Source organism: Cherax quadricarinatus, chromosome 50, assembly GCF_038502225.1.
Source record: "Cherax quadricarinatus isolate ZL_2023a chromosome 50, ASM3850222v1, whole genome shotgun sequence".
In the NCBI taxonomy this organism is placed as follows: domain Eukaryota; kingdom Metazoa; phylum Arthropoda; class Malacostraca; order Decapoda; family Parastacidae; genus Cherax; species Cherax quadricarinatus.
In genome coordinates, this window is record NC_091341.1 from 20,361,127 (window position 1) to 20,389,113 (window position 27,987).

Below are 27,987 nucleotides of genomic sequence, written 5' to 3' on the forward strand. Positions count from 1 at the left end.
GTGTGTGTGTGTGTGTGTGTGTGTGTGTGTGTGTGTGTGTGTGTACTCAGCTATATGTAGTGTATTTATTACACACAAATAGGTGAGTACACACACACAGGTGTTTGCAAGTCTGTCAAGGAGTCACTGGTATTGCATTCAAGATGAGTGGTTGATGGAGGCAAACTATCAGGTTGGATAGTTAGTTGTGAATATGAGTGGGAACTACCCTTGTTGGGAACTACCAGTGTTGGGCATCACCAGTGTTGGGAACTACCAGTGTTGGGAACTACCAATGTTGGGCATCGCCAGTGTTGGGAACTACCAGTGTTGGGCATCACCAGTGTTGGGAACTACCAGTGTTGGTAACTACCAGTGTTGGGCATCACCAGTGTTGGTAACTACCAGTGTTGGGCATCACCAGTGTTGGGAACTACCAGTGTTGGTAACTACCAGTGTTGGGCATCACCAGTGTTGGGAACTACCAGTGTTGGGCATCACCAGTGTTGGGAACTACCAGTGTTGGGAACTACCAATGTTGGGCATCGCCAGTGTTGGGAACTACCAGTGTTGGGCATCACCAGTGTTGGGAACTACCAGTGTTGGTAACTACCAGTGTTGGGCATCACCAGTGTTGGTAACTACCAGTGTTGGGCATCACCAGTGTTAGGAACTACCAGTGTTGGGCATCACCAGTGTTGGAAACTACCAGTGTTGGGAACTACCAATGTTGGGCATCGCCAGTGTTGGGAACTACCAGTGTTGGGCATCACCAGTGTTGGGAACTACCAGTGTTGGTAACTACCAGTGTTGGGCATCACCAGTGTTGGTAACTACCAGTGTTGGGCATCACCAGTGTTGGGAACTACCAGTGTTGGGCATCACCAGTGTTGGAAACTACCAGTGTTGGTAACTACCAGTGTTGGGCATCACCAGTGTTGGTAACTACCAGTGTTGGGCATCACCAGTGTTGGGAACTACCAGGGTTGGGCATCACCAGTGTTGGGAACTACCAGTGTTGGGCATCACCAGTGTTGGTAAATACCAATGTTGGGCATCGCCAGTGTTGGGAACTACCAGTGTTGGGCATCACCAGTGTTGGGAACTACCAGTGTTGGTAACTACCAGTGTTGGGCATCACCAGTGTTGGTAACTACCAGTGTTGGGCATCGACAGTGTTGGAAACTACCAGTGTTGGTAACTACCAGTCTTGGGAACTACCAGTGTTGGGCATCACCAGTGTTGGGAACTACCAGTGTTGGGAACTGCCAGTGTTGGGAACTACCAGTGTTGGGAACTACAAGTGTTGGGAACTACCAGTGTTGGGAACTACCAGTGTTGGGAACTACCAGTGTTGGGAATTGCCGGTGTTGGGAACTACCAGTGTTGGGAACTACCAGTGTTAGGAACTACCAGCGTTGGGAACTACCAGTGTTGGGAACTACCAGTGTTGGGAATTACCAGTGTTGGGAACTACCAGTGTTGGGAATTACCAGTGTTGGGAACTACCAGTGTTGGGAATTACCAGTGTTGGTAACTACCAGTGTTGGGAACTACCAGTGTTGGGAACTACCAGTGTTCGTAACTACCAGTGTTGGGAACTACCAGTGTTGGGAACTACCAGTGTTCGTAACTACCAGTGTTCGTAACTACCAGTGTTGGGAACTACCAGTGTTGGGAATTACCAGTGTTGGGAACTACCAGTGATGGGAATTACCAGTGTTGGGAACTACCAGTGTTGGGAATTACCAGTGTTGGTAACTACCAGTGTTGGTAACTACCAGTGTTGGGAACTACCAGTGTTCGTAACTACCAGTGTTGGGAACTACCAGTGTTGGGAACTACCAGTGTTCGTAACTACCAGTGTTGGGAACTACCAGTGTTGGGAACTACCAGTGTTAGGAACTACCAGCGTTGGGAATTACCAGTGTTGGGAACTACCAGTGTTGGGAACTACCAGCGTTGGGAACTGCCAGTGTTGGGAACTACCAGTGTTGGGAACTACCAGTGTTGGGCATCACCAGTGTTGGGGACTACCAGTGTTGGGAACTACCAGTGTTGGGCATCACCAGTGTTGGGAGCTACCTGTGTTAGGAACTACCAGTGTTGGGAACTACCAGTGTTGGGGACTACCAGTGTTGGGCATCACCAGTGTTGGGAACTACCGGTGTTGGGCACTACCAGTGTTGGGAACTACCAGTGTTGGGCACTACCAGTGTTGGGAACTACCAGTGTTGGGCACCACCAGTGTTGGGCACTACCAGTGTTGGGCACTATCACTGTTGGGCACTACCAGTGTTGAGAACTACCAGTGTTGGGCACCACCAGTGTTGGGCACTACCAGTGTTAAGCACTACCAGTGTTGGGCACTACCAGTGTTGGGCACCACCAGTGTTGGGCACTACCAGTGTTGGGCACTATCAGTGTTGGGCACTACCAGTGTTGGGCGCCACCTGTGTTGGGCACTACCAGTGTTGGGCACTACCAGTGTTGGGCACCACCAGTGTTGGGCACCAGTGTTGGGCACCAGTGTTGGGCACCACCAGTGTTGGGCACCACCAGTGTTGGGCACTACCAGTGTTGGGCACCACCAGTATTGGGCACTACCAGTGTTGGGCACCACCAGTGTTGGGCACCACCAGTGTTGAGCACCACCAGTGTTGGGCACTACCAGTGTTGGGCATTACCAGTGTTGGGCACTACCAGTGTTGGGCACTACCAGTGTTGGGCACCACCAGTGTTGGGCACTACCAGTGTTGGGCACTACCAGTGTTGGGAACTACCAGTATTGGTAACTGCCAGTGTTGGTAACTGCCAGTGTTGGGAACTACCAGTGTTGGGAACTACCAGTGTTGGGAACTGCCAGTGTTGGGAACTACCAGTGTTGGATACTACCAGTGTTGGGAACTACCAGTGTTGGGAATTACCAGTGTTCGTAACTACCAGTGTTGGGAACTACCAGTGTTGGTAACTACCAGTGTTGGGAACTACCAGTGTTGGGAACTACCAGTGTTCGTAACTACCAGTGTTGGGAACTACCAGTGTTGGGAACTACCAGTGTTGGGAACTACCAGTGTTAAGAACTACCAGTGTTCGTAACTACCAGTGTTGGGAACTACCAGTGTTGGGAACTACCAGTGTTGGGAACTACCAGCGTTGGGAACTACCAGTGTTGGTAACTACCAGTGTTGGGAACTACCAGTGTTGGGAACTGCCAGTGTTGGGCATCACCAGTGTTGGGAACTACCAGTGTTGGGAACTACCAGTGTTGGGCATCACCAGTGTTGGGAGCTACCAGTGTTGGGAACTACCAGTGTTGGGAACTACCAGTGTTGGGGACTACCAGTGTTGGGCATCACCAGTGTTGGGAACTACCGGTGTTGGGCACTATCAGTGTTGGGAACTACCAGTGTTGGGCACTACCAGTGTTGGGAACTACCAGTGTTGGGCACCACCAGTGTTGGGCACTACCAGTGTTGGACACTACCAGTGTTGGGCACTACCAGTGTTGAGAACTACCAGTGTTGGGCACCACCAGTGTTGGGCACTACCAGTGTTGGGCACCACCAGTGTTGGGCACTACCAGTGTTGGGCACTACCAGTGTTGGGCACTACCAGTGTTGGGCACCACCTGTGTTGGGCACTACCAGTGTTGGGCACTACCAGTGTTGGGCACCATCAGTGTTGGGCACTACCAGTGTTGGGCACCACCAGTGTTGGGCACCACCAGTGTTGGGCACCACCAGTGTTGGGCACCACCAGTGTTGGGCACCACCAGTGTTGGGCACCACCAGTGGTGGGCACCACCAGTGTTGGGCACTACCAGTGTTGGGCACCACCAGTGTTGGGCACTACCAGTGTTGGGCACCACCAGTGTTGGGCACTACCAGTGTTGGGCACCACCAGTGTTGGGCACTACCAGTGTTGGGCACTACCAGTGTTGGGCACTACCAGAGTTGGGCACCACCAGTGTTGGGCATTACCAGTGTTGGGCACCACCAGTGTTGGGCACCACCAGTGTTGGGCAATACCAGTGTTGGGCACTACCAGTGTTGGGAACTACCAGTGTTGGGCACTACCAGTGTTGGGCACCACCAGTGTTGGGCACCATCAGTGTTGGGCACTACCAGTGTTGGCACTACCAGTGTTCGTAACTACCAGTGTTGGGCACCACCAGTTTTGGGCACCACCAGTGTTGGGCACTACCAGTGTTGGGCACTACCAGTGTTGGGCACCACCAGTGTAGGGCACCACCAGTGTTGGGCACTACCAGTGTTGGGCACTACCAGTGTTGGGCACCACCAGTGTAGGGCACCACCAGTGTTGGACACTACCAGTGTTGGGGACTACCAGTGTTGGGCACTACCAGTGTTGGGCACCACCAGTATTGGGCACTACCAGTGTTGGGCACCACCAGTGTTGGGCACCACCAGTGTTGAGCACCACCAGTGTTGGGCACTACCAGTGTTGGGCATTACCAGTGTTGGGCACTACCAGTGTTGGGCACCACCAGTGTTGGGCACTACCAGTGTTGGGCACTACCAGTGTTGGGAACTACCAGTATTGGTAACTGCCAGTGTTGGTAACTGCCAGTGTTGGGAACTACCAGTGTTGGGAACTACCAGTGTTGGGAACTGCCAGTGTTGGGAACTACCAGTGTTGGATACTACCAGTGTTGGGAACTACCAGTGTTGGGAATTACCAGTGTTCGTAACTACCAGTGTTGGGAACTACCAGTGTTGGTAACTACCAGTGTTGGGAACTACCAGTGTTGGGAACTACCAGTGTTCGTAACTACCAGTGTTGGGAACTACCAGTGTTGGGAACTACCAGTGTTGGGAACTACCAGTGTTAAGAACTACCAGTGTTCGTAACTACCAGTGTTGGGAACTACCAGTGTTGGGAACTACCAGTGTTGGGAACTACCAGCGTTGGGAACTACCAGTGTTGGTAACTACCAGTGTTGGGAACTACCAGTGTTGGGAACTGCCAGTGTTGGGCATCACCAGTGTTGGGAACTACCAGTGTTGGGAACTACCAGTGTTGGGCATCACCAGTGTTGGGAGCTACCAGTGTTGGGAACTACCAGTGTTGGGAACTACCAGTGTTGGGGACTACCAGTGTTGGGCATCACCAGTGTTGGGAACTACCGGTGTTGGGCACTATCAGTGTTGGGAACTACCAGTGTTGGGCACTACCAGTGTTGGGAACTACCAGTGTTGGGCACCACCAGTGTTGGGCACTACCAGTGTTGGACACTACCAGTGTTGGGCACTACCAGTGTTGAGAACTACCAGTGTTGGGCACCACCAGTGTTGGGCACTACCAGTGTTGGGCACCACCAGTGTTGGGCACTACCAGTGTTGGGCACTATCAGTGTTGGGCACTACCAGTGTTGGGCACCACCTGTGTTGGGCACTACCAGTGTTGGGCACTACCAGTGTTGGGCACCATCAGTGTTGGGCACTACCAGTGTTGGGCACTACCAGTGTTGGGCACCACCAGTGTTGGGCACTACCAGTGTTGGGCACCACCAGTGTTGGGCACCACCAGTGTTGGGCACCACCAGTGTTGGGCACTACCAGTGTTGGGCACCACCAGTGGTGGGCACCACCAGTGTTGGGCACTACCAGTGTTGGGCACCACCAGTGTTGGGCACTACCAGTGTTGGGCACCACCAGTGTTGGGCACTACCAGTGTTGGGCACCACCAGTGTTGGGCACTACCAGTGTTGGGCACTACCAGTGTTGGGCACTACCAGTGTTGGGCACCACCAGTGTTGGGCATTACCAGTGTTGGGCACCACCAGTGTTGGGCACCACCAGTGTTGGGCAATACCAGTGTTGGGCACTACCAGTGTTGGGAACTACCAGTGTTGGGCACTACCAGTGTTGGGCACCACCAGTGTTGGGCACCATCAGTGTTGGGCACTACCAGTGTTGGCACTACCAGTGTTCGTAACTACCAGTGTTGGGCACCACCAGTTTTGGGCACCACCAGTGTTGGGCACTACCAGTGTTGGGCACTACCAGTGTTGGGCACCACCAGTGTAGGGCACCACCAGTGTTGGGCACTACCAGTGTTGGGCACTACCAGTGTTGGGCACCACCAGTGTAGGGCACCACCAGTGTTGGACACTACCAGTGTTGGGGACTACCAGTGTTGGGCACCACCAGTGTTGGGCACCACCAGTGTTGGGCGCTACCAGTGTTGGGCACTACCAGTGTTGGGCACCACCAGTGTAGGGCACCACCAGTGTTGGGCACTACCAGTGTTGGGCACTACCAGTGTTGGGCACTACCAGTGTTGGGCACCACCAGTGTTGGGCACCACCAGGGTTGGGCACTACCAGTGTTGGGCACCACCACTGTAGGGCACCACCAGTGTTGGACACTACCAGTGTTGGGCACCACCAGTGTTGGGCACCACCAGTGTTGGGCACCACCAGTGTTGGGCACTACCAGTGTTGGGCACCACCAGTGGAGGGCACCACCAGTGTTGGACACTACCAGTGTTGGGCACCACCAGTGTTGGGCACCACCAGTGTTGGGCACTACCAGTGTTGGGCACCACCAGTGTTGGGCACCACCAGTGTTGGGCACCACCAGTGTTGGACACTACCAGTGTTGGATAAAGAAGCTCATAATATAGGCGTTTAAAAAAAATATATGTAATTCTGAATTTGATTATTTTAATGGGTATGAGAAGGTCCACGAGTGAGTAAATCCATAGTGACAAGAGGCAGGACCAGGAGCTGAGACTCAACCCTTGCAACCACAAACAACAGTGTTGTAAATGTAGTTGTATACAACTCTTACCTAGCCCCTTCAACGTCACTGATTCCTATGATTATTATTATTATAATCCAGGGGGAATACTAAACCCGTAGGATTATGTAGCGCCTGTGGGGGGGGGGATGTGGAAGGTATTCAGGCTTAATTCAGGGAACTGGAGCACAAATTCAATTCCCTAGATCAAGAGCTCCTCACCAGCATCAAGGAACCTTCCTTGAGGGGCTGATTCCTTGGAGTTTATCAGCCGTTCTGTAGTTCCATTGTAACACCATAACAACAACTGATGACTGTATCCGTATTATAATTTCTAATGTTGGTGAGGGACGCCTGAGGTTCCCTGTCTCATAATATACTCATTTTCCCCTATAATCTACCTTGTCCGTAATTACTGTCGCATTTACTTCACCTTACGAAAGTAGACACAGTAAATGCGACAGTAATTACGGACAAGGTAGATTATAGGGGAAAATGGACATGTTATTAGAAGATAAAGGAAATTATGAGCCCCTAAAGTTCTACGTCTTAAAATATATAACGAAATAATTTACAGTGTTATTTTCAATGATGAGATCCTCTCCATCTTTTTCTCGAGAGTAAATTATTATTTCTCAACTTGACAATTTTGATACCACGTTATTATTCTTTTTCTTTAATAAGATACAATAAACATTTATTTACATTATACATAAACGTTAAAAATATGTACAAAATTCGATGATCCTGCTCCCCCCCCCCACCAAAAAACCCAGACTGCAGTGCATTAGCCAAAGTGGTTTGAGACAACACGTGACGTATATTATTAGATACTACTCAGAAGGGATTACCTATAGTGGTTGAGAATTAGATACTACTCAGAAGGGATTACCTATAGTGGTTGAGAATTAGATACTACTCAGAAGGGATTACCTATAGTGGTTGAGAATTAGATACTACTCAGAAGGGATTACCTATAGTGGTTGAGAATTAGATACTACTCAGAAGGGATTACCTATAGTGGTTGAGAATTAGATACTACTCAAAAGGGATTACCTATAGTGGTTGAGAATTAGATACTACTCAAAAGGGATTACCTATAGTGGTTGAGAATTAGATACTACTCAGAAGGGATTACCTATAGTGGTTGAGAATTAGATACTACTCAAAAGGGATTACCTATAGTGGTTGAGAATTAGATACTACTCAAAAGGGATTACCTATAGTGGTTGAGAATTAGATACTACTCAGAAGGGATTACCTATAGTGGTTGAGAATTAGATACTACTCAGAAGGGATTACCTATAGTGGTTGAGAATTAGATACTACTCAGAAGGGATTACCTATAGTGGTTGAGAATTAGATACTACTCAAAAGGGATTACCTATAGTGGTTGAGAATTAGATACTACTCAAAAGGGATTACCTATAGTGGTTGAGAATTTTATAATTCTTCAAGGTGTCCGTATGTTTCTCTCTGTATATATATTCACCTCGGTATCTCTGTGTATATATACTGCACCGACGAGTGTGTTTCTCAGTGTATATACACCAGTCACCGTTAACTTCAGAATGCTTCTTTCGACTGGCTTCAAACTTATAACATAGATATTATTACTGCATTCGGAAACATGCAAAACACGTATGGGTCATACAGGGCAATGTTGGCGCACCAACATTGACCTATGTGACCCATACGTGTTTTGCACATGTTTCTGAATACATTGAATTGTTAATGGGTGATGTACGTGACAAATTTGTCAATTTTATTAAAAAAAAAAAAAAAACTGTGGCATCTACGCCCTAAAAATGAAAAATCAACCTTATTACTGGATTTTGGTCTTTAAAGACACACGTAGTTATGGTGATAATGGGACAGCGCTCATGCAGAGAACTGCAAGACAATACGGTTTGATCCCAGGAAGGAGAAGACAGCTCAAATTCTTCTGACCCAGAGCATAGGCTGGATGGATTATTTAGTTCAAGCAACATTATTTCTCAATGTTGAATTTGTATCGAGGGATTCTCGTGTTTTTTTGTTATTTTTGAGACTAAATGATTCCTTCCACTGAGCGGGTTATGTTTGTGTTTCACTATTTAACAGTGACTGCAAAGTTTAATTATGCCAATATTTATACTAATATTCATGTAAAAGGCACGTAAGTGGTGAGAGATGATGGGAGAGGTGGACATGTTAAAGTTGGGATATTATTATTATTGTTATCAGCTTGCCAGGTAAATTCTTGTATCATGGAGCTCTGTGAGGAGGGGTGTGAGAAGGTCAAGAGTGAAGGGAAGGGTGTGAGAAGGTCAGGAGTGATTGAAGGGAAGGGTGTGAGGTCAGGAGTGAGTGAAGGGAAGGATGTGAGAAGGTCAAGAGTGAAGGGAAGGGTGTGAGAAGGTCAGGAGTGATTGAAGGGAAGGGTGTGAGGTCAGGAGTGAGTGAAGGGAAGGATGTGAGAAGGTCAGGAGTGAGTGAAGGCTGTGTAAACTTACAGGTTATTGGGAGTGTAAGAAAGTGCAAGAGTAAAACCGAAATCAAAGTTGATGCAACAGAGAACTTTTAGTCAGAGTCTATGTCAAGGGTCAGGCTGTCAGTGAGGAGGTTAGTGCTGTCAGTGAGGAGGTTAGTGGTGTCAGTGAGGAGGTTAGTGGTGTCAGTGAGGAGGTTAGTGGTGTCAGTGAGGAGGTTAGTGGTGTCAGTGAGGAGGTTAGTGGTGTCAGTGAGGAGGTTAGTGGTGTCAGTGGAAAGGTTCCAGGTCACAGTTTATGAAGCAGCAAAGGAAAGGTTCCAGGTCACAGTTTATGAAGCAGCAAAGGAAAGGTTCCAGGTCACATTTTATGAAGCATCAAAGGAAAGGTTCCATGTCACAGTTTATGAAGCAGCAAAGGAAAGGTTCTAGGTCACATTTTATGAAGCATCAAAGGAAAGGTTCCAGGTCACAATTTATGAAGCAGCAAAGGAAAGGTTCCAGGTCACAGTTTATGAAGCAGCAAAGGAAAGGTTCCAGGTCACAGTTTATGAAGCAGCAAAGGAAAGGTTCCAGGTCACAGTTTATGAAACAGCAAAGGAAAGGTTCCAGGTCACAGTTTATGAAGCAGCAAAGGAAAGGTTCCAGGTCACAGTTTATGAAACAGCAAAGGAAAGGTTCCAGGTCACAGTTTATGAAGCAGCAAAGGAAAGGTTCCAGGTCACAGTTTATGAAGCAGCAAAGGAAAGGTTCCAGGTCACAATTTATGAAGCAGCAAAGGAAAGGTTCCAGGTCACAGTTTATGAAGCAGCAAAGGAAAGGTTCCAGGTCACAGTTTATGAAGCAGCAAAGGAAAGGTTCCAGGTCACAGTTTATGAAGCAGCAAAGGAAAGGTTCCAGGTCACAATTTATGAAGCAGCAAAGGAAAGGTTCCAGGTCACAGTTTATGAAGCAGCAAAGGAAAGGTTCCAGGTCACAGTTTATGAAGCAGCAAAGGAAAGGTTCCAGGTCACAGTTTATGAAGCAGCAAAGGAAAGGTTCCAGGTCACAATTTATGAAGCAGCAAAGGAAAGGTTCCAGGTCACAATTTATGAAGCAGCAAAGGAAAGGTTCCAGGTCACAGTTTATGAAGCAGCAAAGGAAAGGTTCCAGGTCACAATTTATGAAGCAGCAAAGGAAAGGTTCCAGGTCACAATTTATGAAACAAACTAGTGTCAGCTAAGAAATCATAGTTTATGTTAAAGGTTGGACCATCAGAGACATAATAAAGGCAGCATGTGTGGCTGGCTGCTTGGTGATGCAGAATAACAAAAAAGAATTATGACTTTTATATAATCGTGTTCCCGTATGGTATGTTCATAATAATATATTTTGGTCGCAAAAAGTCAAGAAATATGTTTTTATTTCCCTTCAATTTTTCCAAAATTTTGTATTTTATTCTATTTTTTTTTCCAAACGGTGAGTGTATGGTAAGACTTTTTTGGAAACAAGTCAAGAAATAAGAATTCGCAGTCCCAGAACGAATTCTTGTTTTACACACGAACACATAGCCCATGTTAGGCAAGTCTAGCTCACACACACGCATGCAGTGTACCTGTCCGATGCATATTTAAAGCCGCCCAAAGTCTTTGCCTCAATGAGGCAACCTACAGCGCTATTGGGAAACCAGTACTTCCCTATATACTTTCTAAATTTGTCCAACATGAGTTCCTGAAAGTTACAATGGGTTCACTTTAATGTCCAACTTGAATCCTTGACCATCACTGCGTTCACTTTATGTTCCAATACTGATACGTACATTATACCCTGATCTGCTCAAAAATTTGTCTAAATCTCCCATTGTAATATATCTTTATGTAGAAAATATATTGTACATATAAAATCTTTATTTATTGAGCACATTATTACAACTGAAGTATAGACATTTATCAATATATAAAAAAAAAAGGTTATACACCACGAGGTATGTATCTCAGTGTATATTCACCGAGGTGTGTATCTGTGTATATACAGTACAATGGTGAGTGTACCTCTCAGTATATATGCACCGAGAGGTGTGTATCTCAGTGCATACACATCACTGAATTTATCTCATTTGTACGAGTGTATATACGAGAGTCGACTTTAATCCCCAGTTCAGGGGGCAGTGTTCTTGACTGGTGGTGTACACTTGTTATGCAGCCTTAATGACACTAGTGTAGTCAATAGGCTTTAAATCTAATAATCCTGAGGAAATATATATGGAGGTGGATACAGAAAAGAAAAATGAGCAAATGAGACTTCTCCACATTCCGTTGTTCCATAGAAATCATTATACAGGTAAGTATTTTCCTATAATACACAGAGGGAAACTACTTTCATTTGCATATACTCTTGTGCACAGAGCAACCCCTGGACAACTCTTGTACACAGAGCAACCCCTGGACAACTCTTGTACACAGAGCAACCCCTGGACAACTCTTGTACACAAAGCAACCCCTGGACAACTCTTGTACACAGAGCAACCCCTGGACAACTCTTGTACACAGAGCAACCCCTGGACAACTCTTGTACACAAAGCAACCCCTGGACAACTCTTGTGCACAAAGCAACGCCTGGACAACTCTTGTGCACAGAGCAACCCCTGGACAACTCTTGTACACAGAGCAACCCCTGGACAACTCTTGTACACAAAGCAACCCCTGGACAACTCTTGTGCACAAAGCAACGCCTGGACAACTCTTGTGCACAGAGCAACCCCTGGACAACTCTTGTACACAAAGCAACCCCTGGACAACTCTTGTACACAGAGCAACCCATGGACAACTCTTGTACACAAAGCAACCCCTGGACAACTCTTGTGCACAAAGCAACCCCTGGACAACTCTTGTGCACAAAGCAACCCCTGGACAACTCTTGTACACAGAGCAACCCCTGGACAACTCTTGTACACAAAGCAACCCCTGGACAACTCTTGTGCACAAAGCAACCCCTGGACAACTCTTGTGCACAAAGCAACCCCTGGACAACTCTTGTACACAGAGCAACCCCTGGACAACTCTTGTACACAAAGCAACCCCTGGACAACTCTTGTGCACAAAGCAACCCCTGGACAACTCTTGTGCACAAAGCAACCCCTGGACAACTCTCGTGCACAAAGCAACCCCTGGACAACTCTTGTACACAAAGCAACCCCTGGACAACTCTTGTACACAAAACAACCCCTGGACAACTCTTGTACACAAAGTAACCCCTGGACAACTCTTGTACACAAAGCAACCCCTGGACAACTCTTGTACACAGAGCAACCCCTGGACAACTCTTGTACACAAAGCAACCCCTGGACAACTCTTGTGCACAAAGCAACCCCTGGACAACTCTTGTGCACAAAGCAACCCCTGGACAACTCTTGTGCACAAAGCAACCCCTGGACAACTCTTGTACACAAAGCAACCCCTGGACAACTCTTGTGCACAGAGCAACCCCTGGACAACTCTTGTACACAAAGCAACCCCTGGACAACTCTTGTGCACAGAGCAACCCATGGACAACTCTTATGCACAGAGCAACCCCTGGACAACTCTTGTACACAAAGCAACCCCTGGACAACTCTTGTACACAAAGCAACCCCTGGACAACTCTTGTACACAAAGCAACCCCTGGACAACTCTTGTGCACAAAGCAACCCCTGGACAACTCTTGTACACAGAGCAACCCCTGGACAACTCTTGTACACAAAGCAACCCCTGGACAACTCTTGTACACAGAGCAACCCCTGGACAACTCTTGTACACAAAGCAACCCCTGGACAACTCTTTTACACAAAGCAACCCCTGGACAACTCTTGTACACAGAGCAACCCCTGGACAACACTTGTACACAGAGCAACCTCTGGACAACTCTTGTACACAAAGCAACCCCTGGACAACTCTTGTACACAAAGCAACCCCTGGACAACTCTTGTACACAAAGCAACCTCTGGACAACTCTTGTACACAAAGCAACCCCTGGACAACTCTTGTACACAAAGCAACCCCTGGACAACTCTTGTACACAGAGCAACCCCTGGCCAACTCTTGTACACAGAGCAACCCCTGGACAACTCTTGTACACAGAGCAACCCCTGGACAACTCTTGTACACAAAGCAAACCCTGGACAACTCTTGTACACAAAGCAACCCCTGGACAACTCTTGTACACAAAGCAACCCCTGGACAACTCTTGTACACAGAGCAACCCCTGGACAACTCTTGTACACAAAGCAACCCCTGGACAACTCTTGTACACAGAGCAACCCCTGGACAACTCTTGTACACAAAGCAACCCCTGGACAACTCTTTTACACAGAGCAACCCCTGGACAACTCTTGTACACAAAGCAAAACCTGGACAACTCTTGTACACAGAGCAACCCCTGGACAACTCTTGTACACAGAGCAACCTCTGGACAACTCTTGTACACAAAGCAACCCCTGGACAACTCTTGTACACAAAGCAACCCATGGACAACTCTTGTACACAAAGCAACCTCTGGACAACTCTTGTACACAAAGCAACCCTGGACAACTCTTGTACACAAAGCAACCCCTGGACAACTCTTGTACACAAAGCAACTCCTGGACAACTCTTGTACACAGAGCAACCCCTGGACAACTCTTGTACACAGAGCAACCCCTGGACAACTCTTGTACACAGAGCAACCCCTGGACAACTCTTGTACACAGAGCAACCCCTGGACAACTCTTGTACACAGAGCAACCCTTGGACAACTCTTGTACACAGAGCAACCCCTGGACAACTCTTGTACACAAAGCAACCCCTGGACAACTCTTGTACACAAAGCAACCCCTGGACAACTCTTGTACACAAAGCAACCCCTGGACAACTCTTGTACAAAGAGCAACCTCTGGACAACTCTTGTACACAAAGCAACCCCTGGACAACTCTTGTACACAAAGCAACCCCTGGACAACTCTTGTACACAGAGCAACCCCTGGACAACTCTTGTACACAGAGCAACCCCTGGACAACTCTTGTACACAGAGCAACCCCTGGACAACTCTTGTACACAGAGCAACCCCTGGACAACTCTTGTACACAAAGCAACCTCTGGACAACTCTTGTACAAAGAGCAACCTCTGGACAACTCTTGTACACAAAGCAACCCCTGGACAACTCTTGTACACAAAGCAACCCCTGGACAACTCTTGTACACAGAGCAACCCCTGGACAACTCTTGTACACAGAGCAACCCCTGGACAACTCTTGTACACAAAGCAACCCCTGGACAACTCTTGTACAAAGAGCAACCTCTGGACAACTCTTGTACACAAAGCAACCCCTGGACAACTCTTGTACACAAAGCAACCCCTGGACAACTCTTGTACACAGAGCAACCCCTGGACAACTCTTGTACACAAAGCAACCCCTGGACAACTCTTGTGCACAAAGCAACCCCTGGACAACTCTTGTACACAGAGCAACCCCTGGACAACTCTTGTACACAGAGCAACCCCTGGACAACTCTTGTACACAAAGCAACCTCTGGACAAAAAGGGTATGATCAATTATAATTATTCCTGTTATCATTATTAGTATTGCTACTACTGTTGCTGCTGCTGCTACTATTAATACTAATTATATAGGTGCAGCAGAACTGATTACATTACAAATACATATGGAGGTGCTTAATGTGTGTTGTTTTTCCTTAAATCCGGCTGTTAGAACTTCTTTGAAATAACACTTATTATGCACGGGGAAACACTAAACCCACAGGGGTCACATACCACCTGGGGAACAGAAGGCAATCAAGGCTGATTGAAGGAAAATGAGAGTAGAACGAAACATACTTGTTAAATAAGTTAGTGTTACATTACAATTGTTAATAGTATTTAACATATAGTACTGACGAGCATTCACAGTTTTCTTAAAAAATATAGCTTGATAATTTTATTCACTTTGATAAGATAAATGAATGATCTAATAAGGGCAATGATAAGTTACGTGCCATCTAAAATTTCAAGCACAAATTTTTTTTGCAAAACACTGTAGCTTTACATTTAAAATTGTTCTTGAAGTGTTCCTGGTATTGAGTGACCACAAGCTGAGGAAAACTGATGCTGTACAATATTCACTTGATGGATACGTTTGTGTCGGTCAAGATTAGAACGCTGAGACGTGCGGTAAGAGCAGAGAGGACAGGAGAAGGGCTTCTCGCCAGTGTGAACTCGCAGGTGTCTCTCCAGTAAACTGGCGAAGTTAAATTCTTTGTTACAGAAGGAACACACTCGTCTAGATGCTGCTTCTTGCGTCTTCTGTTGGAGAATAATTCGTAACTTGCTTATGTGTGATGCTGAGAATCGATAAATAACAGTGTCCACGGCTAAGATAACACAAGAAATTAACGTGATTGCAGAGTAACAACAGAAATTATACTAGGTAAGAGAGGTGATGAGAGAGTTAACAGTGACAATAAAGAATATAATAGTAAAACTTCAAAAATGAGGTAGTGTTGTATAGGAAACTAAAATTACCTTCACACCACTCGCATATAATAATAATAATAATAATAATAATAATAATAATAATAATAATAATAATAATAATAAATAATAATAATAATAATAATAATAATAATAATAATAAATAATAATAATAATAATAATAAATAATAATAATAATAATAATAATAATAATAATAATAATAATGTTTCTACACGTACAAGTTGTACAGACCTAGCTGACATCTATGACATAGTACTATATAGAAAGTCCCTTGTTATGCAGAGCATTTCGAGCAAATTAGGTCAATTTTGTCCCCGGGATGCGACCCACACCAGCCAACTAACACCCAGGTACCTATTTTACTGCTAGGTAAACACAGACAACAGGTGTCTTAAAGAAACGCGTCCTGATGTTTCCACCTGTACAGGGGATCGACCCCCGGACCTCAGTGTGTGAGCTGAGTGCACTAGCAAACCAAGGCAAACAAACTGCATTGTAAATATAGTACACAAACGAATGTATTCCTAGATTTATTTTACATTTATGATTACAGTTTTTCTGTAATTTCTTTTTAACGTACCGGCGGTCTCCCACCGAGGCTGGGTGACATAAGAAAAAAAACAACTTTTTCTTTCTAGGTCATCCTTAAGTTCGAGTGACCTAAAAAGTTTTTCTTTTTTAAGTCACACGAAAGTTTTCTTTATACATTTAGTATTTTTTCTGTAATTATGAACGAAAAAAAGGCTTTAAACATTATATGTATGTATATATATATATATATATATATATATATATATATATCTATATATATATATATATATATATATATATATATATATATAGGTCGTGCCGAATAGGCAGAACTTGCGATCTTGGCTTAAATAGCAACGTTCATCTTGCCATATAGGACAAGTGAAAATTTGTGTATGCAATAATTTCGCCAAAATCATTCTGAACCTAACGAAAAAAATATATTTCACTGTGTTTGTTTAGTATTAAATTACCGTAAACAAATCTAAAATATATTTAGTTGGGTTAGGCTAAAGTAAATTGTTCTTGTTATAATAAGGTTAGGTAAGTTTTCTAACATTCTTTTGGTGCAAAATTATAAATTTTAACATCAACAATAATGAAAAAAAATATATCTTTAAACGTATAAGAGAAAATTTCAGAAAGGACTTTATTTTAAATTTCTTGCTAATTGACAAGTTTTACATATTCCTAATATATATATACATATATATATATATATATATATATATATATATATATATATATATATATATATATATATATATATATATATATATATATATATATATACGTATACCTTATTGACCAATTATTTTATTTATTCAGGCAGTAAAGGAAGACTTGCAAACCTGCCGTGGCACCTCAAATTCAGTGGAAATTCTCACCCTAATATTACATTATCATAATCCAAACTAAGCGCTAAAGTATAAATATTCCCTCATTGTATATCCTAAATAATAACACTTGACATTGCTTACGTGAAGTTATTTTTCCCAATGTTATTTTATATATCAAAGCTACATATCAATACTTCTTATCTTGTATAAGTTTTTATCTTATTGACTGTATGGCTGAGGCAGCCTCATATATGTTACCAGCATCACTTGTTATCTTATTATGCAGAATGTTAAACATGATTTCTTGTTAAATACGAACACACAGTGAATTACGCATCTTTGATATATGTATGAAGACTATTGTAGATGATACCGTGAGTACCAGTTTACTGTAGATGATACCGTGAGTACCAGTTTACTGTAGATGACACCGTGAGTACCAGTTTACTGTAGATGATACCGTGAGTACCAGTTTACTGTAGATGATACCGTGAGTACCAGTTTACTGTAGATGATACCGTGAGTACCAGTCTACTGTAGATGACACCGTGATTACCAGTCTACTGTAGATGACACCGTGATTACCAGTTTACTGTAGATGACACCGTGATTACCAGTTTACTGTAGATGACACCGTGAGTACCAGTTTACTGTAGATGACACCGTGAGTACCAGTTTACTGTAGATGACACCGTGAGTACCAGTTTACTGTAGATGACACCGTGATTACCAGTCTACTGTAGATGACACCGTGATTACCAGTTTACTGTAGATGACACCGTGAGTACCAGTTTACTGTAGATGACACCGTGATTACCAGTTTACTGTAGATGACACCGTGAGTACCAGTTTACTGTAGATGACACCGTTAGTACCAGTTTACTGTAGATGACACCGTGAGTACCAGTTTACTGTAGATGACACCGTGAGTACCAGTTTACTGTAGATGACACCGTGAGTACCAGTTTACTGTAGATGACACCGTGAGTACCAGTTTACTGTAGATGACACCGTGATTACCAGTTTACTGTAGATGACACCGTGAGTACCAGTTTACTGTAGATGACACCGTGAGTACCAGTTTACTGTAGATGACACCGTGAGTACCAGTTTACTGTAGATGACACCGTGAGTACCGGTCTACTGTAGATGACACCGTGAGTACCAGTCTACTGTAGATAACACCGTGAGTACCGGTCTACTGTAGATGACACCGTGAGTACCAGTCTACTGTAGATGACACCGTGAGTACCAGTCTACTGTAGATGACACCGTGAGTACCGGTCTACTGTAGATGACACCGTGAGTACCAGTCTACTGTAGATAACACCGTGAGTACTGGTCTACTGTAGATGACACCGTGAGTACCGGTCTACTGTTGATGACACCGTGAGTACCAGTCTACTGTAGATGACACCGTGGGTACCAATCTACTGTAGATGACCCCGTGAGTACCAGTCTACTGTAGATGACCCCGTGAGTACCGGTCTACTGTAGATGACCCCGTGAGTACCAGTCTACTGTAGATGACCCCGTGAGTACCAGTCTACTGTAGATGACCCCGTGAGTACCAGTCTACTGTAGATGACACCGTGAGTACCAGTCTACTGTAGTTGACACCGTGAGTACCAGTCTACTGTAGATGACACCGTGAGTACCAGTCTACTGTAGATGACACCATGAGTACCGGTCTACTGTAGATGACACCGTGAGTACCAGTCTACTGTAGATGACACCGTGAGTACCAGTCTACTGTAGATGACACCGTGAGTACCGGTCTACTGTAGATGACCCCGTGAGTACCAGTCTACTGTAGATGACCCCATGAGTACCGGTCTACTGTAGATGACACCGTGAGTACCAGCCCACTGTAGATGACCCGTGAGTACCAGTCTACTGTAGATGACACCGTAAGTACCAGTCTACTGTAGATGACCCCGTGAGTACCGGTCTACTGTAGATGACACCGTGAGTACCAGACCACTGTAGATGACCCATGAGTACCAGTCTACTGTAGATGACACCGTGAGTACCAGTCTACTGTAGATGGCCCCGTGAGTACCAGTCTTCTGTAGATGACCCCGTGAGTACCAGTCTATTGTAGATGACCCCGTGAGTACCAGTCTACTGTAGATGACCCAGTGAGTACCAGTCTACTGTAGATGACCCCGTGAGTACCAGTCTACTGTAGATGACCCCGTGAGTACCAGTCTACTGTAGATGACACCGTGAGTACCAGTCTACTGTAGATGACACCATGAGTACCGGTCTACTGTAGATGACCCCGTACCAGTCTACTGTAGATGACCCCGTGAGTACCGGTCTACTGTAGATGACCCCGTGAGTACCAGTCTACTGTAGATGACACCGTAAGTACCAGTCTATTGTAGATGACCCCGTGAGTACCAGTCTACTGTAGATGACACCGTGAGTACCGGTCTACTGTAGATGACATCGTGAGTACCAGTCTACTGTAGATGACACCGTGAGTACCAGTCTACTGTAGATGACCCCGTACCAGTCTACTGTAGATGACCCCGTGAGTACCGGTCTACTGTAGATGACCCCGTGAGTACCAGTCTACTGTAGATGACACCGTAAGTACCAGTCTACTGTAGATGACCCCGTGAGTACCAGTCTACTGTAGATGACACCGTAAGTACCAGTCTATTGTAGATGACCCCGTGAGTACCAGTCTACTGTAGATGACACCGTGAGTACCGGTCTACTGTAGATGACATCGTGAGTACCAGTCTACTGTAGATGACACCGTGAGTACCAGTCTACTGTAGATGACCCCGTACCAGTCTACTGTAGATGACCCCGTGAGTACCGGTCTACTGTAGATGACCCCGTGAGTACCAGTCTACTGTAGATGACACCGTAAGTACCAGTCTATTGTAGATGACCCCGTGAGTACCAGTCTACTGTAGATGACACCGTGAGTACCGGTCTACTGTAGATGACATCGTGAGTACCAGTCTACTGTAGATGACACCGTGAGTACCGGTCTACTGTAGATGACATCGTGAGTACCAGTCTACTGTAGATGACACCGTGAGTACCAGTCTACTGTAGATGACCCCGTACCAGTCTACTGTAGATGACCCCGTGAGTACCGGTCTACTGTAGATGACCCCGTGAGTACCAGTCTACTGTAGATGACACCGTAAGTACCAGTCTATTGTAGATGACCCCGTGAGTACCAGTCTACTGTAGATGACACCGTAAGTACCAGTCTATTGTAGATGACCCCGTGAGTACCAGTCTACTGTAGATGACACCGTGAGTATCGGTCTACTGTAGATGACATCGTGAGTACCAGTCTACTGTAGATGACACCGTGAGTACCAGTCTACTGTAGATGACCCTGTACCAGTCTACTGTAGATGACCCCGTGAGTACCGGTCTACTGTAGATGACCCCATGAGTACCAGTCTACTGTAGATGACACCGTAAGTACCAGTCTATTGTAGATGACCCCGTGAGTACCAGTCTACTGTAGATGACACCGTGAGTACCGGTCTACTGTAGATGACATCGTGAGTACCAGTCTACTGTAGATGACACCGTGAATACCAGTCTACTGTAGATGACACCGTGAGTACTGGTCTACTGTAGATGACCCCGTGAGTACCGGTCTACAGCAGATGACCCCATGAGTACCGGTCTACTGTAGATGAGTACCAGCTTAGCTCATAGTGTTTTTAGAAGAATCCGTGAAACACTTCATAAATCAACAGCAGAATTTACAAGTCGCAAACACTCGAGCAAAGCCATCCAAAATCAAAGTAGGTTCGAGAGTTATGCTGACTAACTTTAACAAAACGTCTGCAGTGCCTAAGCTCGATCAAAAGTTTGTTGGTCCTTATCGAGTAGTTGAACATATCACTGGTAATAAGTATAAGGTTAGAGAAATTAATACTGGTCAGTATAAAGAATGACATTTAGATCATATGAAGTTAGTATGTGATGATAATGATGTTCCAACCCAGACTAATGTGACAGACTCTGACAATCCTCCTGATCCTGTACTCTCTACCTCTGATACTCAGTCAGATGATCAATCTGAATGTCGTTATTCCCTATGTACACGACAGGTATTGAGAAATCCTCAAGTATCATTTGTTACTACCAATTCAGATTTGCTTCAAATACAGCACGAGTTAGCCAGTGCAACAGAGTTTGATCCTCCCAGAGATGGCACCCATTCTGCATATATCAATCTCACCCTAGCAGAGTTGGGGTTAAATGTAAATAACCTGTATAGATGAATAATTAGTATCAACTTATCAGTATTCAAGAATTTTTTTTTGTGTATTCACGTTCTCTCCGAATTCTGAGAGTTAACAGTCTAGATTTGAGTGCACCGAATCTGCCTTTCTGTTAAACACTTCTTTCTTTGTATATATTCCTTCCTCCGAATCCGTAGATCACATGAATACAGATCGATCGATCAAATTTTTTTTATAACTTCTATTGTGTAATCTCAACGTTGAGTTTCATTCGATGAGTTGTGCTATATTATACCTTGTATTGCATTACAGTTTCAGTTACGTAAGCTTCCATTCCAATATTCTACTTATGTATGTTATAATGTTCAATTGTTGTGTACTTTGACATTGTATAGAATCAGCCCAAGCCGTACACCTGCCGTCTCTAGTTTGTATTAGTTGTATGTCGGGACGACATACGTTAGCGTCGCCGAGCTCTCAGTAGTAATACCAGTTCCGAGTAACCAGTTACCAGTAACCAGTGTACCAGTAGATGACTCACTACCAACCGTCTCTGCGTGAATCACTGACTGTATTCATATTGCTACTGACCATAGCAGGATTTCAAACACCCCCTCACCCATAGGCACTGTGAGTCAGTGAAGATAGGGAGCAGAGAGAGGCAGGTCGGCTGTTGGTGCCTTCCCACACTTTCCGTTATATTATACGTACTACCAGCCTATGTGAGTATTCTTACCCCATCCACGTTTCGAAAACCCACATGACATGAGTACCGGTCTACTGTAGATGACACCGTGAGTACCAGTCCACTGTAGATGACCCGTGAGTACCAGTCTACTGTAGATGACACCGTAAGTACCAGTCTACTGTAGATGACCCCATGAGTACCGGTCTACTGTAGATGACCCCGTGAGTACCGATCTACTGTAGATGACACCATGAGTACCAGTCCACTGTAGATGACCCCTGAGTACCAGTCTACTGTAGATGACACCGTGAGTACCAGTCTACTGTAGATGACCCCGTGAGTACCAGTCTATTGTGGATGACCCCGTGAGTACCAGTCTACTGTAAATGACCCCATGAGTACCAGTCTACTGTAGATGACCCCATGAGTACCAGTCTACTGTTGATGATCCCGTGAGTACCAGTCTACTGTAGATGACCCCATGAGTACCAGTCTATTGTAGATGACCCCGTGAGTACCAGTCTACTGTAGATGACCCCATGAGTACCAGTCTACTGTAGATGACCCGTGAGTACCAGTCTACTATAGATGACCCCGTGAGTACCAGTCTATTGTAGATGACCCCATGAGTACCAGTCTACTGTAGATGACCCAGTGAGTACCAGTCTACTGTAGATGGCCCCGTGAGTACCAGTCTACTATAGATGGCCCCATGAGTACCAGTCTACTGTAGATGACCCCGTGAGTACCAGTCTAATGTAGATGACCCTGTGAGCCCGTGAGTACCAGTCTAATGTAGATGACCCCGTGAGCTCGTGAGTACCAGTCTAATGTAGATGACCCCGTGAGTACCAGTCTAATGTAGATGACCCCGTGAGTACCAGTCTAATGTAGATGACCCCATGAGTACCAGTCTACTGTAGATGACCCCATGAGTACCAGTCTACTGTAGATGACACCGTGAGTACCAGTCTATTGTAGATGACCCCGTGAGTACCAGTCTACTGTAGATGGCCCCGTGAGTATCAGTCTACTATAGATGGCCCCATGAGTACCAGTCTATTGTAGATGACCCCGTGAGTACCAGTCTACTGTAGATGGCCCTGTGAATACCAGTCTACTGTAGATGGCCCCATGAGTACCAGTCTACTATAGATGGCCCTGTGAGTACCAGTCTATGGTAGATGACCCGTGAGTACCAGTCTATGGTAGATGACCTGTGAGCACCAGTCTACTGCAGATGACCCCATGAGTACCAGTCTACTGTAGATGACCCCGTGAGTACCAGTCTACTGTAGATGACCCCATGAGTACCAGTCTACTGTAGATGACCCCATGAGTACCAGTCTACTGTAGATGACCCCGTTAGTACCAGTCTACTATAGAAGACAGCATGAGTACCAGTCTACTCTAGATAACCCCGTGAGTACCAGTCTACTATAGATGACCCCGTGAGTACCAGTCTGCTACAGATGACCCCGTGAATACCAGTCCACTGTAGATGACCCTGTGAGTACCAGTCTACTGCAGATGACCCCGTGAATACCAGTCTGCTGTAGATGACCCCGTGAGTACCAGTCTACTGTAAATGATCCCGTGAGTACCAGTCTACTATAGATGACTCTGTGAGTACCAGTCTGCTGTAGATGACCCCATGAGTACCAGTCTACTGTAGATGACACCATGAGTACCAGTCTACAATAGATGACCCCATGAGTACCAGTCTGCTACAGATGACTCCGTGAATACCAGTCTACTGTAGATGACCCCGTGAGTACCAGTCTGCTGTAGATGACCCTGTGAGTACCAGTCTACTGTAAATGATCCCGTGAGTACCAGTCTACTATAGATGACTCTGTGAGTACCAGTCTGCTGTAGATGACCCCGTGAGTACCAGTCTACTGTAGATGACACCATGAGTACCAGTCTACAATAGATGACCCCATGAGTACCAGTCTGCTACAGATGACTCCGTGAATACCAGTCTACTGTAGATGACCCCGTGAGTACCAGTCTGCTGTAGATGACCCTGTGAGTACCAGTCTACTGCAGATGGCCCCATGAGTACCAGTCTACTGTAGATGACCCCATGAGTACCAGTCTACTATAGATGACCCCGTGAGTACCAATGTACTGTAGATGACCCTGTGAGTACCAGTTACTGTAGATGACCCCGTGAGTACCAATGTACTGTAGATGAACCAATGAATACCAGTCTACTATATATGAACCAATACCAGTTTACTACAGATGACCCGTAAATACCAGTCTACCACAGATGATTCGCATACACATCACATAAATGTAGTTAATTCAAGAGTTCATCACATGACTTGCCAGTATTGTTAGGCACAGCTAAAACACCAACTGTCCTGCCTATTATCAAGATTAAGCACTAAACCCACAAGGCCGGTCCTCCATATCACTTCTCTTTTCACTACTGACGTGCTTCATCGCTTCACTCTAAGATCGATTACTACACTGCTTAAAAAGTATTAAATCTAAATTATGTAATACTAACTTCCAGAGAGAAATATCCCACACTTACAAAAATCGGTGTCACAGTTTAACGGTTATTTGTGAATTGGTCCAGCCATGGTATTGTGACTGTTTAGGGAAATTAGCCTTTGTACTTTGCTGATTAATGGCACATGATAATTAGATTCCTGTCAAACTGAACCCATATGATTCAATTAGTGCTACACAAGAGGGGGCAAGATCGATAGTTGAATAAGGTGGTACTGTAAGTAGGATATTGACAAAATACAGGATAAGGGAGGTCACAGTTGATTTAGCAAATTACACTGAAGATTTACAGCACAAAATCAGATGGACTGCATGGGCAAACAACCTGATTAATCAGTTCAACAATCAGACAGCCTAGTCACAGACTGATCCACTTGGGAAGTGGCCCACTGGAATCATGATGATAACTGACTTGGACTCTGGAACACTGATCTCTGGTACCAACAAGATTACCTTGCTAACTCAACTATTGTGTATAAAAAATACATCCCGAGGTTCAGAAACATTTGGGGACAAAAATGCTGTAAAATATTTTTTGTTTCCCATGCAAATTCTGTTTTCTTTATCCCTCGTTTGGATATATGGCATTCAAATTATTTTTATTTACATTGTACCAGACTATTTTCAATTTATCTTTGTGTTTTGTGTATATTAAATTTACCAAAAGTCGGCAACCTGCATCTCATGAGCTGCATATGAATGACCATGTACTTATTGTGCGTAAACAGTGCAATGCACGTAAACATTAAAATGCACTTCAACAATGTGTGTCTGCAACTTTTTTCATAATATTTACATTTCATAACATTACATACTTAAAAAATGTCTTGATGCGTCTCAGAGCTGCACGTTGCTGACCTATGTGCTAGTGAGTATATTCGTACAACAGCACTCACTTGATCCAAAGGAGAGGGGGATAAGGGATGGGGAGGGGAGAGTGGGGGGGGAAAAGAGAGGGAGAGGAGAGTGCATACATGTGTATGAGAGAGAGCATTTATTACAGTGCTTACATTTATTAATAAAAAGATGAGAATATAAAATATTTCTTAAGCACAAAATATTACTCAATACTAGGATGGGAATTCTTAGAAATGCCATATTGACAAAATTGAAATATAGAATGAAGAAAACTCTATGCAGATTTAAAATCTAAGTGAATGTCCTATATGAAGTTTGGATCATTACGTGAGAGCTCAGTACAAAGAGGAGTTAGCAGGTCAGACCTATCAGCAACCACCAGGTACTCTAAGATCAATTAACATCTACTATGTCTGAAAGTATGTGCCAGCATTTAGCACTGCTGCTCAGATGAGCCTGAGAGGGAGTGCTCTGGGGAGCTGGCTTGTGCATGTTGTGGCATCAATTTAATTTCGTGGGTACGTTTGTGACGCTCAAGGTTATAGCGCTGTGCTGTGCGGTAGGGGCAGAGTGGGCAGGCGAAGGGCTTCTCGCCTGTATGAACCCGTAGGTGTCGCTCTAGGGAGCTTGCGAAGTCAAACTCTTTGTTACAGAAGGGACAATGGCGTCGACCTGCATGATCCCGCATGATCTGTTGGTGAATAATGCGCAGTTTGGTTATGTAATGAGTTTTGATATAGAGTGAAAATTTAGTAATATTAATACACTATTGTATACTTAGTATAACAACCAGAGTAATGTGGTAGAAAATTATAAAACAGGGCTAGTATTAAATATGTTTTACAATATGATAATGCTTGTGTAGAGATCTTATACATATGTGATGCTTTGTTCTCTCAAGGAGCTGCTCTATTTTGAAGGAAAGGGGGGATGATCTGCCTCACATGAAACCTTTCCTAAGGAATTTCACTGACTTAACATGATACAGACTTTCCTCACAGAGGTCATTTAAATATTTGCTAAATATTTGTTTGGTCATCAAAGGAAACTAGTATTTGCCACTTGCTTACTTATAAGGAAAAACAGTGTGTATTAACAAAATAAAGATTGCTATAGTAATTATTTATATAATTAGGGAGCAGCAGAGTTTGGAAACCATTCAATTGGATCCAACATAACACAAGTTAGTGTGCTTGATCCCTTGCTATGGATTATTATCTACAAATCCCAAGACTGTGCTGATAACAGCACTCTTGACATTACTTATACCTGCACCCTATACAGAATGATTTGCATTTGGAACAGGATATTAAAAAAGGGAATTCAAATGACCAAATGATAGCTCTGGCCCACATTTCCAGTAGTATGTATGTTGCTTAATAGTGCAAGACACATAAAAGATATTGCTAAAGTTAGATTCTTAAATGAGCTAGGGTAGAATAAAGTAAAAGCAACTGTAGCCAAACCTAGAAATAAGAAGGGAGGGGAATAGGGAAAAGCCAGCAAGTGAATGAGCTGACCTTTGCCTGTTTCTTTTAAAAAATATAATTTACTGTTCTAAGAAAAACAGTATTTGAAGTGAGATAAATTAGCTTCTTAAAACGATTAGTCACTTTTAGGTACATATCTCCAAACAGGTACATTTAAAATATTTCTGAATTTTCTCTTCCTCCAAATTATTTATATTTCATTTCTAACCTGAGAATACTTTATCTGATTGGCTTCAGATTTTCAATGCTGGTGTACTATAATGTTTGTACAACTACTGGCAGGTGCTCAGTGATCACCTTGGGTTTTTGGACTATGGATTTAAGGGGTATAAGAGTAGATGTACCATGAAAGGTTCTTGGGCTTTGGGTCACAGTTAATGCCACTGATGCAACCCTGTCACTATAGCACTGGTTGTAAATTGAACCTACTGTAAGATCTGTGGATGAGTGGCTATAGTATTAGGCCTATGATATGCTTGGATCATGGTTCAGGTCCCCATCCATTCCTCTGTTTATTCATGAATACATATGTAAACATTATAGGTAGTAGGTTGGTAGACAGCAACCGCCCAGGGAGGTACTACCGTCCTGCCAAGTGAGTGTAAAACGAAAGCCTGTAATTGTTTTACATGATGGTAGGATTGCTGGTGTCCTTTTTTCTGTCTCATGAACATGCAAGATTTCAGGTACGTCTTGCTACTTCTACTTACACTTAGGTCACACTACACATACATGTACAAGCACATATATACACACCCCTCTGGGTTTTCTTCTATTTTCTTTCTAGTTCTTATTCTTGTTTATTTCCTCTTATCTCCATGGGGAAGTGGAACAGAATTCTTCCTCCGTAAGCCATGCGTGTTGTAAGAGGCGACTAAAATGCCGGGAGCAAGGGGCTAGTAACCTCTTCTCCTGTATATATTACTAAATGTAAAAGGAGAAACTTTCGTTTTTCCTTTTGGGCCACCCCGCCTCGGTGGGATACGGCCGGTGTGTTGAAAGAAAGAAAGAATATGTAAACATGTATACATTTTTAGATTTTGTTTCTTTAGAATCTTATCACTGCCCTTCAGTATTCCTATCCCTGTATTGTATATGGAGATACCTTTCTCAAATCTCAGA

General features: G+C 44.5%; 1 protein-coding gene across 4 annotated transcripts in view; it reads right to left on the reverse strand.

Annotated features, from left to right (window-relative positions):
* LOC128695380 (longitudinals lacking protein, isoforms H/M/V) overlaps positions 1-27,987 on the reverse strand; it is a 73,256-nt gene that overhangs the window by 7,905 nt on the left and 37,364 nt on the right. The window contains exon 6 of one of the 4 annotated variants that reach the window (XM_053785926.2): positions 14,840-15,508. The exons of 1 other annotated variant lie outside the window; for it this stretch is intronic. In XM_053785926.2, coding sequence (XP_053641901.1) covers positions 15,254-15,508 — 255 coding nt within the window. In that variant the 3' untranslated portion in view covers positions 14,840-15,253. Of the gene's footprint in view, positions 1-14,839; positions 15,509-24,647; positions 26,067-27,987 lie in introns of those variants that run through there. 2 more of the 4 variants (XM_053785925.2, XM_053785924.2) reach the window with 2 other exon arrangements.